The 16160-nt window shown below is 53.4% G+C and overlaps 1 protein-coding gene across 1 annotated transcript in view; it reads left to right on the top strand.

The window, feature by feature from the left end:
- Positions 1 to 749: 749 nt before the first annotated feature.
- Positions 750 to 16160, top strand: part of LOC106542843 (phospholipid-transporting ATPase ID) — a 54311-nt gene continuing 38900 nt past the window's right edge. Inside the window, exons 1-3 of the mRNA XM_087715192.1 lie at positions 750 to 1197; positions 12198 to 12256; positions 12492 to 12605. Of these exons, the coding sequence (XP_087571318.1) occupies positions 1155 to 1197; positions 12198 to 12256; positions 12492 to 12605 (216 nt within the window). The 5' untranslated portion in view covers positions 750 to 1154. The remainder of the gene's footprint in view (positions 1198 to 12197; positions 12257 to 12491; positions 12606 to 16160) is intronic.

Raw genomic sequence — 16160 nt, 5'->3', positions numbered from 1 at the left:
GGGGGGATCTAGGGGGAGGGGGAGAGGGAGATATAATATGTGTTAAATTCTAAAGTACATGATTGCACTTGTATACTGTGGCTTTTTAATGTTAGTGTCAAAACAGAACAAACCGAATATATTGGAAGGTAATAGAAGTATACCGAAGGGAGGAGCTGAGTGAAAGAAGAAGGAGAGTAGAGAGGGTGAGAGAGAGGAGGAGGAGAAGGAAGGGAGGGAATGGATTAAGAGAGGGAGTGATAGGGTTAGGGTTAGATAGAGGGGGAGGGGAAGTAGGTGTAGAGGGGTATGAGAGAAGGAAGAATGAAAGTTGGAGGGGCATGAAAGAGGGTGTATGGTGGGCCAAGGTGGTATATTGGGTTTGTATTGTAGGGTGCATTTTCTATATAAGTGAGGGCTGTGTTTATTACCCAATGTTATATGCCTCGGTTATGCACAGTAAACATGTGATTGTATAGAATGAAATGGAAATAAAAAAGACTTGTGGGGGGAAAAAAATTGAATAAAGAAATAAATAGCATGTACATTTCTATGTGCCACTGCCTGTGCTCCCATTTTCATGAAGAGATTCATGATTGCAGGGCGCTGGTGAGGCAGAGAGGCAGAGGTGCCAGGCCAGGGATGTGAGGCTGGAGGTCAGGAAGGGCCCCTCACTCCACCCCAGAGAGACTGGGGGCGGGGGCTTTTCTTGGACACCCCCGATGGGTCCTTTTACCCAGGGCTGCTGGGAGGGGACGAGGTGGGTGGGTGTCCCAGCAGGGGGGCTCAGAAGAACGCAGGAGCAGCAGCCGTGGGCCTGAGGGCTGGAGGGGCCGATGTTCCCCTCTTGGCCCAGAAACAGCTCCTGCGCCTACTGCTGGCAAGCGGGCCTGGACTGGCACCCGGGTAAGGAAACTCTCCCCCTCTCCACACCTGGAGTAGGCAAGCCAGGTAGCCCCTCCCCCCGCTCTCAAGTGGCCCCAGCGCCAGCCACCTGCTCCACACAGGCCTGGCCAGCTGGCGGCAGCCGGGCAGCCGCATAATCAGACCTGCCAGGTGACTCGTGTCTGCCTCCCTCCTCCGGGGCGAGAAGAGGACCCACAAGATTCCCCCAGTAACCTCCCTTCCTCTCTGACCCAGGAGCTGATCCTGCGCTGGTGGGGGCTGCTGGCGGGATGCCATTATTTGCGCCATCCGTGGACAGGAAGACCTCAAAGGGTGAGTGAAGAGAGCTTCTCCCCCCCCCCATCCCCAGGATCCCCTCTGCTTTGTTAGATAGGGCCCAGGGTTCAAGTCTGCCCAGATCCCTCTGGATCCTGAGCCTCGCATCTAGGGTGTTGGCTATTCCTGGCAGCTTAGTATCCTCCGCAGATTCGATGAGTTGAGGTGGGTCGAATGAGGAGCCAGATTGTTGGGGGCAATGGGCTGACTCTATAAACCACTTAGAGAGGGGCTGCAAAGCAGGATATAAGTCTATTGCTACTGGGCCTAAGAGGGAACCTTGTGGCACCCCACTGCTTTCTTCCCTCCACGTAGATGTAGCGCCATTAAGGACTACTCCTTGAGTATGGGGTGTGTGCAGAGTATTTCTCTTTCTCTGAACATAGTCCCTCTCCATCAGGACTGTGGGAGGATGCTCCGTCAGGCCCTCCTCCAGTGAAATCCCTCCGTTGTCTTCCAGCATCCAGAGGCTCCGCAGAAGCTCAGAGTCGGGCCCTTCCCCTGGGCATCGTGTGCGTAGGCGAAAGCCAAGGCGGGCCAAGGAGATCACGAGCCCCTTGTAGGCCAGCAAGGCCTGGGAGAGCTTGAGTTGGCAAGATCCGACGGGGAAGCCCCGCAGAGCAGGTGGAGAGCAGGGCAATGCCCTTGCAGTTCCCAGGTTCGCTCGCTCCACACTGCGAGGGCGGGCAGAGGACGGCAACCTTTGCTCATACTGACCGCCTGCAAGAGCCCCCTTCCTCCCACTGGGCTGTGGCCGTGCTTGCACCAGGCCAAGCCCTGAGTGGACACCCCGAGTTCCTTTCTTCTGCCTCTGCTCAAAGTCACCCCGAGGTTTGCCAGGGGATCCAGCTCACCCCGCTGTTGTTCTGGTCAAATGTCCAGGGGAGCAGAACGCCCCCTCGGGGCCAGATGCCACATCCTTCCGGGGCTGGTGTGAAGGCTTCCCAGAGGGAATGGACAGGGTCAGCCTGGCCTCCTCTGCAGCTAGGTTTTACAAGCAGGAAGTGGGGAGCCCTCTTCCCCCTCCCCAATGGGGGTACCCAAAAGAGGGGGCTTTCCCTGTTCTGCCCCTCCCTTCCATAGAGAGCCTTCTTTTGGTGGGAAGGAGGCTCCCACCACCACTGCTGACTCCTTCGTTTTCATTTTTCGTTTTCCTTTTATTTGTATGCCGCCCTTTTCCCTGGGGGGACTCAGGGCGGCTCACAGTTCAAAAAGGGGGGGGGGGAGACAAACAATACTCCAACATGGAGACAATACAACATATTAAAAAGAGAGCACAACAGTCACACAATTCGGGTGGGGTTAGAATCTTAACCCCAGGCCAGCCGGGACAGCCAGATCTTTAAAGCGGCGCGGAAGGACTGGACGGTGGTGAGGGTTCGAATCTCCACGGGGAGTTCGTTCCAGAGGGTCGGAGCAGCCACCGAGAAGGCTCTCCTCCGGGTAGTTGCCAGTCTGCACTGGCTGGAAGATGGAATTCGGAGGAGGCCTAATCTATGCGATCGTATGGGTCTAGTGGAGGTAATTGGCAGTAGGTGGTCTCTCAAGTACCCAGGCCCACTACCATGAAGGGCTTTGTAGGTGATAAGTAGCACTCCTGAGCTGCTTCTGGAGCAGGAGCTCATGGTGTGGCTCCATTCCTGGGCTCTCCAAGTGGGGCAGGGGGCCGGAGCTCCTGCAACGCCCTCCTCGCCTCCCTCACATCCTGCAGAGCCCAAAACCTCAGGCCTCCCCCTCCCCCCAGAAGCCATGCGTGGCCAGTCACCTGAAGCCCTTGGCATTGGCAGGTGTGGCTTAAACGGGCAGGTAAATCCTTCATTGCAGGTAGCCATTCCTTGCCCCCAGCTCAGCCTCCTACAAATGCCAGGGAAGAGGGGGGGGCTGGCAGTTCCTCCCCCTTGGCTGGTCCTGCAGTCCTGGGGCTGGGTGGGCACCACATCGGTTGACCAGGTCAGCAGAGGGTCTTGCCTCAAGAATGGGAGGGGGGGAGGGGGGAAATATAATATGTGTTAAATTTTAAAGCATGATTGCACTTGTATACTGTGGGTTTTTTAATGTTAGTGTCAAAACAGAACAAACTGAATATATTGGAAGGTAATAGAAGTATACCGAAGGGAGGAGCTGAGTGAAAGAAGAAGGAGGGTGGAGAGGGGGAGAGAGAGGAGGAGGAGAAGGAAGGGAGGGAATGGATGAAGAGAGGGAGTGATAGGGTTAGGGTTAGATAGAGGGGGAGGGGAAGTAGGCGTAGAGGGGTGTGTGAGAAGGAAGAATGAAAGTTGGAGGGGGTTGAAAGAGGGTGTATGGTGGGCTAAGGTGGTATATTGGGTTTGTATTGTAGGGGGCATTTTCTATAAAAGTGAGGGCTGTGTTTATTACCCAATGTTATATGCCTCGGTTATGCACAGTAAACATGTGATTGTATAGAATGAAATGGAAATAAAAATAAAATATCTAAAAAAAAAAAAAAAAAGAATCCCAACCCCACAAAAGCATTTGAGGGGGGTGGTGAGGTTTTATTTCGTTGTTTTTGCAAACCTCCATCCAAATGCAGGAGGCACAACGAGAAAGTTGGATTTGTACATTTGTACATCAAGAGTTTCCTGTCAGACTGCGAGGGGATGGACTGAAAATAGAACGGGGAAACCACTCCTCCCAGTTCTGGGGGGGGGGGACTGGATTCTGGGGGGAGGGGCATCTCCCTCTTGCGGGAAATAGGACCCCACCCGTGAATCAAGTGCTTTTGAGGAATAAGGGCACCGCCACAGAGTGGCTGATCCATTTCCGTGTGAGCCGCATGCAAAGGGTGCCAAGGCCAATGCCCGGAAAGCCTCTTGGGGGCTTCCCGGACGGCAGCCAGCCCTCCCCTCCCACCGGCTCCTTCCGCATCAGGGACACGGCTCCTTCTCCTACCGTCTTGGGAGGGAGCCAGGAAAGGGGCACATTGTTTGAGTCACGCCTTGCTTTGTCCAGAGCAGCCTTTAAGGCCGGCAGAGAGGAAGAGGTCACAAGTGATTTGGGACCACATAAGCCCTGGTGCAAAGCAGCTCCCCCACCCCCACCCCACCCCGGTGTGCCCAGGGATCCGTTGCTGGTATTCCTGGCTGCTCCCAGATTTCTCAGGCTCTTGAGACAAACACGAACCAAATATCCCTCTTTGGGATTTAATTGCTGCAGAAGGCTAAGCAGTGGTGTGTAAGGGCTCTCCCCAGGTGGGCTATTCCTTTCGGGACCCTCGTTCTGCTTTCTGAAAGGGGCACCTGCTAGGAGCCGGTCCTGCCCCTGGATGGGGCTGGAAAGTGGGAGCGCCCAACAGCCATGGAAGCGGATTTCTTTCTGGGCTGAACCAAGGTGGAAATCCCTGGCTTGTGTGACCCAGGGGCCCCTGGTAGAAAGGCCTTTGCCCCCTCCCTTGGGGGCCTTTAGGGCCCGGTGTGCCTGGCCCCCACTTGCAGGCAGCATCGTCTCCCTCCGTCTCCCAGGCCGAGCCTCCTCTCCCTCCAACTGTCACCAACCGACTCTCCCTCGGATTCTCCACCGCATTCCAGCCCCTCCCACCCCACAGCCCCTCGCTGCTCCTCTGGCCCCAAGAGTGTGGGTGCAGCTCCCATCCCCCCCGCCCACTCCGGGCTGAACCAGCTGGCCACTGTGCTGATGACCATGCGGTGCCTCCGCCCAAGGCCTCCACTGCCTGGGGTGCTGGTGGCAGGCTGGGCATGACCACCTCAGTGGGGCGCAGATCGAGAACCCAGAGCTTGGCCCCAGGAAGCGGTGAGCAGAGAGGGGGAGGTGGGGGGCAAGGGAGGGAAGACCCATCCTGCCCCCCTCCAAGGCCCCACCTGAGCCTTCATTGGTCTGGAAGAGGGAGGGGCCCCAGCGTGGAGGGAGGGGAGGCTGCTGGTCTGCCCTTCCCAGGGGGCCTCTGTGCCAAAAGAGGCTGAGGGTCAGCAGATAGGAATCGGGACCCCAGCTCTACTCTGGCCCCATTTGTACCATGGGAAGGGGGGGGGGCAGAGGCTGTCTTGGGCCCACCTTGCTAGGTGTCCCTGGGGGAGATGATGTCCATGGTCCTCGCCCAGAAGGGCCCCCTCTGAAGCCGGGCCAGAGATCCCAGGAAGAGGCCCCTGGGGCAGCTTTCAGTTCAGCCCCGACCCTCCAAGGCTTTTGGAAGCCAACACATGGTGGGGGGGCTCCCTGCTTCCCCTCTGGCCCCCACAGCCCCCTGCCTTCCTCCCAGAGGGTTCTTGGGCAAAACGACCAGCAGTTCTGTGGTTTCCCACACTTGGAGTCAGTCCCAGGGCTTCCTCCTGTCCCCCCCCACCCCCCCCCACCCCAGTCCTCCCCCCAGCACCAGCCAGAGCAGCCAGTCGGTTTCCTGCTTTTCTTTTGGAACGGATGAGCCCAGCCAAGGAGTCTCGTTGGAGGCAAGCGGATTGGCGAGGTTTCCCCCGCTTGGAAAACCCCTCTTGCTCCTTGGCCTAAAGGGCAGACCCTCCCCCTCCCCCTGGCTTGGGGCAGCTGGGCTGGGCCTTCGGCTGTGGAGCTTCTGGGCGGCTGGCACCCCCCACCCCCAAAGGGGGAGATCCCTGCCTGTCTAGGGCAGAGTCCGGCAGCACCTTGTCTGGCCGAAGCCTGCCACTCAAGCCTGCCACTCCAACCCCACCCCACAGAGATCAGAGAGCTGCAACCCCCACAATCCCCCTGAAACAAGGCAGAAGAGAGGCTGCCAGCTCCTTCCAAGTATTTCCTTGGGGGTTCCCTCCCCCCCCTTGACCCCTGGGCTCTAGCGAGGGGTAGGACAGGCTGTGCTTGGCCCTTGCTCTGAGGCCACAGCTGTGTCCGGTCCTGACACAGGGCTGATCCCTCCCTCCCTTGCAGGGGGGGGGCAAGGGGTCCTCCTGCTGCAGGAGGGAAGGGGGGGTAGGATTAGGGTCAGGGGGAGCAGGAAGACGTTTCTCTGCTGTGTTGGGTGAGTGAGGCCATGGATCCCTTCCAGTTCTCCTCTCATGCCTTCCCAAGCGGGACCTGGAGTTTCCCATAGGTTGCCCCTCTTTGTGCGTGAGGGGCTTCCCCCCCCATATTTCCTGTGGGTCAGTTCAGGAGGGGGGAAGCCAGGAGGCAATTGGGGTCCCCTTTCTATTTATCCAGGCTGTGCCCCCTGCGGTGCTGGGAAGGGTCCAGGCCTATTCAGGTGTTTGCCTGCGAGGTCCAGGAGGGACCAGCCACCAAAAGGAGGAAAATCCTGGGATTTTTCCAGATTTCCTCCCTCTTCATTATAGCCATAGCAGTTAGACTTATATACCGCTTCATAGGGCTTTCAGCCCTCTCTAAGCGGTTTACAGAGTCAGCATATCGCCCCCAACAACAATCCGGGTCCTCATTTCACCCACCTCGGAAGGATGGAAGGCTGAGTCAACCTTGAGTTGGTGAGATTTGAACCGCCGAGCTGCAGAACTAGCAGTCAGCTGAAGTAGCCTGCAGTGCTGCCTTTAACCACTGCGCCACCTCGGCTCATTGATGGAGTTGAAACTCCAAAATCCCTTGGATGGGATTCCAGCCCGGCTTTCCTAACAGGCAGGGGGTGGGGGTGGGGGTGGGGAAGCTGCACAGAGGGCTGATTCCTCTGCTCGTCTGAATGTGTTTTCTCCCGTGTGTGTGTGTGTGTGTGTGTGTGTGTGTGTGTGTGTGTGTGTGTGTGTGTGACACCAGGAAATCTGGGAGCATGCTGGTCAGAGATGATCTGGAAGGGCTGAAGGACGTCGCTTATTGGGAGCTGAAGAGATCCATTTTGTGGGGGGGCTGGACCAGCATGGGAACTCCTGATGTATTAGAGCAGTGTTTCTCAACCTTGGCAACTTGAAGACGTCCGGACTTCAACTCCCAGAATTCCCCAGCCAGCATTCGCTGGCTGGGGAATTCTGGGAGTTGAAGTCCGGACGTCTTCAAGTTGCCAAGGTTGAGAAACACTGTATTAGAGAAGTGAGCCTCCGTGTTTCCCCGTCTTGTTGCTTGATCTAGTAGAGGCTTACGGTGGAGGGCAATGCCCTTGCGAAACCTGACTATTGACCGACCGCTCTGTGGAGAGTGGCCTTGATCCCCGGGAGGTCAGCCGGTTCCCTTCCTGGACATTGTGGTAGTGAAGATGGCTGGATTTCCCCCTTTTATCTCCCACCAGCAGGTTCTGTGAACCCTTGCAGAGAGTTGGGGGGGGGGGCTCCTCTGGTGGTTTTTTTAAGTGTTGCAAGCCGCCTAGAAGAAGACCTTCAACTCATGAGAAATGCTGGGAGTGGAAGTCCAGCAGTTGCCAACGCTGGAGGCCCTTGACCTGGAAGAGGGGGGGTGAGCACAACAAGGGAGGTGTCGGCACCTTAAGTGGAAGAGTGGCCGGACTTCTTCTTCTTCTTTAGAGGCTCAACTGTCCCTCCGTGCTGTTTTGGGGACTCTTAAAGCAGCAGCCTAATAATTCCGTTCTGCCTTGGGAGCATTAAGAAAGGCCTGGCCCCCTTCCGGAGGCAGAGTTGGCACGGGGAGGAGCTCTTCCCGGCCACACTGGGACCAGGATCCCCCCCGGGGGGGGGGGGCTCTGCTCTCCCGGCTGCAGCGGCTGCTGCTCCGATGGAAGTGAGGCAGGGCAGCCCTGGAACTTCAAAGGAAAGGAAATCCTATGACCTGGAGGTGGGGGGGGGTGAGTACCTGCGTGGTCCTGGAGACTGAGACCCCAATTGGGGGGGGGCCTGTGGGCATGCCCCCCCCCACCTTGTGCTCATTACAGTTGGAAGTTGATGCTGGATGAAGACCCACACAGTGTATCAGCGATATACCTCTGAATCAGAATAGAGGTGGAAGGGACCTTGGAGGTCTTCTAGTCCAGCCCCCTGCTCAAGTAGGAGAACCTATATAGCAGTTAGACTTATATATACCGCTTCATAGGGCTTTCAGCCCTCTCTAAGCGGTTTACAGAGTCAGCATATCGCCCCCAACAACAATCTGGGTCCTCATTTCACCCACCTTGAAAGGATGGAAGGCTGAGTCAACCCTGAGCCGGTGAGATTTGAACCGCTGAGCTGCAGATAACAGTCAGCTGAAGTGGCCTGCAGTACTGCACTCTAACCACTGCACCACCTCGGCTCTTATCAATTCAGATAAGTGACTGTCAAGACTCTGTTTAAAAAAACCTCCAGTGATGGGGGCACCCATGATTTCTGGTGGCAAGCTGTTCCACTGGTTAATTGTCCTCACTGTTAGGAACTTTCTCCTTCATTCCAAGTTGCTTCTTGATTAGTTCCATCCATTGTTTCTTGTCCTGCCTTCAGGTGAGTTAGAAAATAAATGGACCCCCTCCTCTTTATGGCAGCCTCTCAAGTACTGGAAGATTTCTACCATGTCCCCCTTAGTCCTTCTTTTCGCTAGACTAGCCAAACCCAAATTCTTCATATGTTTTAGTTTCCAGGCCTTTAATCATCTTAGTTGCTCTTCTTTGTATTTTTTCCCCCCAAAGTCTTGTCATCTTTTTTGTAATGTTTTTTTAAATTTTATTAATTATTTTAATTTTATCAATTTCATATATACATTCACAATTATATGATCTCATAACTGTTATTAATAATATGTATTTATAACAATTTTTCCCTACTGTTGACAATATACTTGAAGATTGCTTTCTTACCATCCCATAGATCCATCTTATCTTACAACGGTCCTACTTCTTCTTCCTTCCCTCCCTCCTTCCCCTTCCCTCCTTCTCTCCTTCCCTCCTTCCTTCCTTCCCTCCTTTCTTTTCTCCTTCTCTCCTTCCTTTCCCCCTTCCTTTCCTCCTTCCTTCCCCCCTTCCTTCTCTCCTACATTCCCTCCTTCCTTCCCTCCTTTCTTCTCTCCTCTCCTTCCTTCCCTCCTTCCTTCCCTCCTTTCTTCTCTCCTTCTCTCCTTGCTTCCCTCCTTCCTTCCCTCCTTCCTTCCCTCCCTCCTTCCCTCCCTCCTTCCTACCCCCCTTTCTTCTCTTTCTTCTCTCTCTTTTTTGTAATGTGATATCAAAATTGGATGCAGTATTCCAAGCGTGGCCTTTATGAAGCGGTACTAATACTTCCCGTGATGTTGATTCTAAGCCTCTGTTTGTACAGCCAAGGATTGCGTTAGCTTTTTTGGCTGCCTCTGCACATTTCTGACTCTCGTTTAAATAATCATCCACTAGGACTCCAAGGTCCCTCTCACAGTTCCTGTTTTTGAGCCAGGTTTCACATCATCTGTACTTCTACCTTTGATGTTTCCTGCTCAGTTATAAAAACCCTCACCACCCTCCAGGCCTTCCGCATAGCCCTTAAAACCTGGCTGTTCCGACAGGCCTGGGGCTAAAGAGTTTTTGCCCCCCCTTCTCGAATGGTATGGTTGTTGTGTGTTTTTAAATTTTGTATTGTTATGTCTCGTCTTTTTTATCCCACTGTCTGTACCTCCTTTCCCTGATTGAGTTGTGAGCCGCCCTGAGTCCCCTTCGGGGAAAAGGGCGGCATATAAATGTAATCAATCAAATCAATCAATCAAAACCTTGCTTTTCTCCACATTAGATTTAGCTTTGTTGGATGGAGCCCATTGTTCAAATCTGTCAAGATATTTTGGGATCCTGAGCCTATCTTCGAGGATATTGGCTATTCCTGCCGGCTTAGTATCATCTGCAAATTTGATGAGTTCCCCTTCCATTCCCTCACCTGAGTCATTTATGGAGATATTGAAAAGGGCCTAAGGTGGAACCTTGGGGTACCCTACTGCTTACTTCCCTCCACGTGGATGTAGTACCTGGATGGGCCATGAGGGGGCTGTTCCCCTTAGTGCAGTGTTTCTCAACCTTGGCAACTTGAAGATGTCCGGACTTCAACTCCCAGAATTCCCCAGCAGTGGTTAGGACAGTGTTTCTCAACCTTGGCAACTTGAAGATGTCCGGACTTCAACTCCCAGAATTCCCCAGCAGTGGTTAGGACAGTGTTTCTCAACCTTGGCAACTTGAAGATGTCTGGACTTCAACTCCCAGAATTCCCCAGCCAGCTGGCTGGGGAATTCTGGGAGTTGAAGTCCAGACATCTTCAAGTTGCCAAGGTTGAGAAACACTGTCCTAACCACTGCTGGGGAATTCTGGGAGTTGAAGTCCGGACATCTTCAAGTTGCCAAGGTTGAGAAACACTGCCTTAGTGAATTATGCCCACCAGGCTTCCGGGCGTTGAGAGCCCAGGGAAGGGGCGGGGGTGGTGGTGGTGGTTAGCGGTGGTTATTAGGGAAAGTCTTGGACCTCAGGAGGTCACCGTGCCTCAGATAGGCAGGTGTGAGTCCCTTTCTGTGAAATGGGTCCTTGGGGTTCAGGTGGGCCTTTTTGTTACGTACCTGTCTCCCTGCTACGTTTCATCGGCCCTGCCGGAGCGGCTTCTTTCTTTCCCAAGGCTTCGGGGCAACTCCAAGCACGTCCTTTGCCTCCTCCATCTGCTTGGTGCTGCTGGGAGGGTCCTCAGCCTCCCTGGCTACCCCCCACCCCCCGCGCAGTCTTCCTCCCGCAAGCGTCTAATCTCCAGGGCGTCCAGCATCCTAGCATCCTTCTCGCACTCGCAGCTTCGCGATTTGGGCAGAGGAAGCTGCTTCCTTCTTTCGGTCTCCTGTCAGATTTCCGTTCCAAATCTTCACTCTTTCCGCTGGCTGGATTACTTTTACCGTTCACCGTCACTAAGCAAGCAAGCCGGGCGAGGTTGGGGTGATTCTCTCCCTTCAGGCTCCCTATAAGCATCTTTGCACTCGAAGGGTCCATCAAGCTTCTGCCAATCGATCTGTCAGATCCGTCTCTCGCCTTCCCGAATTTCCCCAAAAAGCAGCTGAATGTTTGTTCACCTTTGTTAAGCAGGGAACCATTTTGAGAAAACGTGTGTGTGTGTGTGTGTGTGTGTGTGTGTGTGTGTGTGTGTGTGTGTGTAGAGTGTTTGGGTAAAGCCCCCGGAGAGAGAGAGCCCGACTCCCCCCTTTGGTCGGTCACCACGGATTCCTTCGGGATTGGGTGGCCTATAAATTTATTAAATACAAATACAAATTTATTAAATACAATGGCAATGCCATGACTCCACCCCCTAACACCCCTTGGTTTTCAAGGCTGGTACACCAGCTGTGGGTAAAGGGGTGGGGGGTTAACTTCACAGCTTCACAGTGATTGGGGAGATTTTGTCCAGAAACCATAAGGCTGGTCCTAGGAGATAATTAGCCAGAGGCTTGTGCAATGGGCTTGGGAGGGTCCCTCTCCTGGGGGAGGGGGGGGATTGCCTTGTTCCAGGCCCTGCAAATAAATGACACCCCAAGACTCCTGTGACCTCCGTTGTTTCTTGGAAACAGTATTCCCCAAACCGAACTGCCCCCCTCCCCAAAGGGTCCTGCCCAGCATTGCTTGAGCAGGGGGCACAACACCGTCCTCCCACGATGGGACCCCTCCCTGCCACAATGGGCATCCCCCCCACCTGCCCCCTGGCCTCCCCACATCTCTTGCACTGCTCCCCAGGGAAGTCACCAGGCAATCCCGCCATTGCTGGCAAGGTGGGTTTTTTTTGTTTATTATATTATATTATATTTATTTATTTATTTATTTAATTAGTTTGTTTATTTTTCAAATATTTATTTTATTTCTTTTAAAAAACACAAATATTTCATCATTCGTCAATCATTAAAACATTGAAGTACAATTTTTTTTATATGCCTCCACCCAGTTTGTTTATTAAATTTAACTGCCATTCAGCTTGCTGCGAGATTTGCAGAGGCTGGTACCCCTGGTACCCCCTCCCTCTGTGGGGATTCCTGGGTGGGCCAGGGCTGCTGGCTAGGAGGGGACATGGCTGTCTGCCCGCCCTCCTCCTCTCCCGAATGTTGCATCACCATGGCCCCCACCCCAGCCAAGAGGCAGGAGAGGATTGGGGGCCCGTGCAGCCTTGCCACCCGCTGCCTCGGCCTCCCTGCCCTGGCACCCAACGCCCACGCTTGCCTTGCAGAGGAGGAGCGGTGCCTGCGGGCGAATGACCGGTCCTTCAACCTGCAGTTCGATTATGCTGTAAGTAACCAGATCCCACCCCCCACCCCTCCCTGGGGCGGAGAGAGGAGAGCTGAGGGTCTGTGGGACGGAAGAGGGTGCTGGGGGCGACAATGCCCTTTCTCTCCTCTTTGCCACACAGGTCCTCGGAGGGGGGGGGGGTCCTTGCCCACTCAACCCTCCAGCGCTTCGTCTGGGGTGGGGTGAGTCGTGCTGCCTGACTCCCACCCTTCTCACGGCCGTCTTCTGTCCACAGAAAAACTCCATTAAAACCTCCAAGTACAACCTGTTCACCTTTCTGCCTCTCAACCTCTTCGAGCAATTCCAGCGTGTCGCCAATGCCTACTTCCTTGTCTTGCTCATCCTGCAGGTGAGTCTTCCCTTTGGGCTCCCTTGTGGCCTGGGCCTGGGCAGGGATGGGGGAGCAAGCACCACCTGGGGGGACCCCAAGAATAGCTCTGGATGCGCTGGCGCCTTCCCTTCCGACATTTTCCTCGTTCCTTCTTGTGAGTACACCCCCCACGGTAGGTTGAAAACTCCTGGTGGGGTGTGAGTGAGTCTTCGCTTACTGTCAGCACCTCTTCATTGAGTAATTAGGAAAGAAGACCACGAGACTCCATAGGTAGAAATCAAGTGTACTTTTACTAATTATAAATGATTAGAAGCGTAGCAAAGCGAAGACTGATTATTTAGGCGTGAAAGCGAGTGATATATAGAATAGCCCATTCCCCACCCCTTGGCATCCCAGTTGCAGTCCAATCAAATTCTCCCAAGTGTCAGGTGCGAGATAACTTCGAAAGGCATCACCCAGATGGAATGTCGGTGCCGTTGGCCTTGGCGGGAACCCCCTCCGCATGCGCAGTCCGACAGGCAGCAGAACTCCAGAATTTTCCTCCAGCACAATTAGTAACCCCTCCCAAATACCATGCCCCCCCCTCCCCGTTTCATGGCAGCCGAAGCAGCAGCAAAGCAGAGGCTGACAGAAAGGTTGGAGCTCCTGGTTCTTGTCTCCTTCCGGGGCCTTTCAGGTCTGTCCTCCCTGGTCCTTCCCCTACGACCACTCGGTCAGTGGCTGTACCAGGCTAAGATGTCGCTGAATGAATGATGGTTACTCTCGGTCCTCACAGTTGTGGCTGTCCCAGAACTCCCACAATCTTGTAATCTTGATCCGGGTTCTTGGCAACTCATTCACCCGTACCGTGGGCTGCATATTTGCAATGGGGAAACTGGCAGGGAAGATGGCAACTGGCTGGTGTAGCCCCCCCGACCCCCCACTTGTGCACCCTCCCTTAGGCCCTCCTCATTCACACTGCACTGGCCAATTGTGCAACTCCACACACCCTCCCCAATCCTCACTGCAACCCACAGATCCCCCCAGAGGTGGGTTCCTACCAGTTCGCACCTATTCGGTAGAACCGGTTCGTCAAATCTACCGAACCGGTTAGAAGCGGTTCCACCAGTGGACCCGGAAAGCAGGCCACACCTACAGAAGAGGTTCCAATTTTTTTTGAAACCCACCATTCTCTCTCTCTCTCTCTCTCTCTCTCTCTCTCTCTCACACACACACACACACACACACACACACACACAGACTCACACAGAGAAAGAAAGAAAGAAAGAAAGAAAGAAAGAGAAAGAAAAAGTGAGAGAGAGATGAAAGAAAAAAAGGAAAAAGGGACAGAGAGACAAAAGGAAGGAGAGAGAGAGAGAGAGAGAGAGAACACATGGCCAGCAAGCCACTCCCACCAGGTCACATGGCTGGCAAACCACTCCCACAAAGGAGGCCACACCCACAGAGTAGGTTCCAAAAAAAATTGAAACCCACCACTGGATCCCCCCCCACCCGACCACTGCATCACCTTGTGCACCCTTGTGCCATCTCTCCAGCCTGAGTGTCACCTCTTTGCACACCCTCCCTTGCACCTTCCCCGTGCTGTGCCTTTTGGGGGCCCTCCCCTGCCCCCCCTTCACTCGGTCCCTCCCTCCCCCCACCCAGCCACAGCCACTTCCTTCCCTGCCTGCAGGCCTGGGATCTGCAATTTCCGGCCAGCTTCCCTACTGACTCCCCCGGGAAGTTGCTTCACCTAAAGGAGATCAGTTCACAACAACAATTGTGACTGCAGATATAAGATTGTTCTGTTACTGGAGAGATGCAGGTTGATAGATGGAAGAGTATAATTCAAAATTAGCTAAACTTAGTTAAATCCATTGGTAATAGGTATAGTTAAATAAAAATTGATAATGATAGTAATGTATACAATGTTGAGTTGATATGATAAGTAATAATTGGATATGAGAAGGGAAGGTTAGAAATATTTTGGACTATATATAAAGATTATTAATAACAATAATAATTATAATAACAAAAAACAAAACTATATACAGTTAAATTTCAACTAATAGGGGGAAAATGCTATGATATAGGATATAATTAAATAAAGAAAGGACAATGATAATAAATTATATACATGGAGGATTAGAAAACTTTGGTATTAAATATTATGGATGTTTAGCTGAAACAGGATACGAGGACTTAATGTTAATGGAGGATTTTATAAATAAGTAAATGAAATGCCAGCATGTGGTTATGGATTGAATCTTGGTATACTTAAGGATGAAGGATGTTTAAATAACTGTAGTCAAATAAAAGTGGAGGTACGATGATGTTAATATAGTAAATATTTGAGTTAAGACATTTGAATTAATATGAATTATATTTGATGACGGTGGAAGAGATGCACGAAAGCTTTTTGTAACCAGCTGATATACTTTTTACAACCTATGTTTGTTTTGGAAATAAATAAATAATTTATTTTAAAAAAAACAATTGTGACTGAAGGGATTGCCGTCACTAAGTGTTGCAGTTGCACCTTATGACCGCATCACTTATCAGTGGAAATTCCAGGCTCGATTGCCGTCATGAGTCAAGGACTTCCTGTCCTGAAGAAAGTGAGAAGCCACATGAAGGGATCTGAGCAACAGCCGCGTTTCCTCATAGCCCTCAATCTCCCTGCGCTTCGTTCCCATTCTCAGGGCGGCTCCACTTCTCTCCTAGACCTGCCTTCGTTTCTGGAGGCTCCCTGAGGCCAGATGCCCTCAGGAGGGCCCCCCCCCCGGCTTCCCACAAGTCCAGCAAGCGCCCGAGTCCCCCGCGACCCTCTCTAAGAGTGGCGTCTTTTCATTTTTGTTTGCGGAGAGTTGCCTCGCTGGTCCCGATGAGCCTTTGTGCCTCTTCTGAGTGGAAGGCGCGCTGCTGCCACCTTCTCTGGCTTTCTAAGCACAAGGCGGGGAGAGGCGCTTGGCGGTTTCCCACAACTGTAGCCCCCGCCTTCTGCTCCGTTCTTTTTCAGCCGCAGGGTGGCTGTTGTGCCTCCCCTTCCTGGAGGAGCTTTCAATTAGTCACGTAGCCATACACAACTTCCCCTTGAGTGGGTTGTGTGGCTACCGCCTGTTGGCTCCCCTCCGTTTGTTCACAGCCTTGCACCGACCGCCTTGTCCCCTTCAGCGGCCTCTGTGGCGGTTCTGCTTTGGCAGCAGAGAGCGGTTCCCGAGCCCTCTCCAAGGGGCACTCAGAGGCTCTTTTGCAACCCATCAGCAGCTCCTCCTCCTCCTCCTCCTCCTCCTCCTCCTCCTCCTCCTCCTCCTCCTCCTCCCTCCTCCTCCTCCTCCTCCTCCTCCTCCTCCTCCTCCTCCTCCCTTCTAGCACTGATAATGTTCCTTAGTTGGGCCATGAAAAGTCTGCAAGAAAACCACCCATCTCAGAGAGCACCAAGGACCCCACAGTCGTCGTCGTCCTCCCTCCTCCTCCTCCTCCTCCTCCTCCTCCACCACCACCACCACCACCACCACCACCACCACCACAGCTGGCCTCCTTCATGCTCTCCAGGAATAGAGGCCTTCATGGCCACCCGAGGCTGATTCCCAG

The sequence above is a fragment of the Thamnophis sirtalis genome, unplaced genomic scaffold (assembly GCF_051295495.1).
Source record: "Thamnophis sirtalis isolate CommonGarterSnake01/CBP01778 unplaced genomic scaffold, rThaSir2_p1.2 scaffold_5, whole genome shotgun sequence".
Lineage (NCBI taxonomy): Eukaryota > Metazoa > Chordata > Lepidosauria > Squamata > Natricidae > Thamnophis > Thamnophis sirtalis.
Note: the sequence above shows the minus strand (reverse complement) of the source record. Positions and strands in the feature narration are given on the sequence as shown.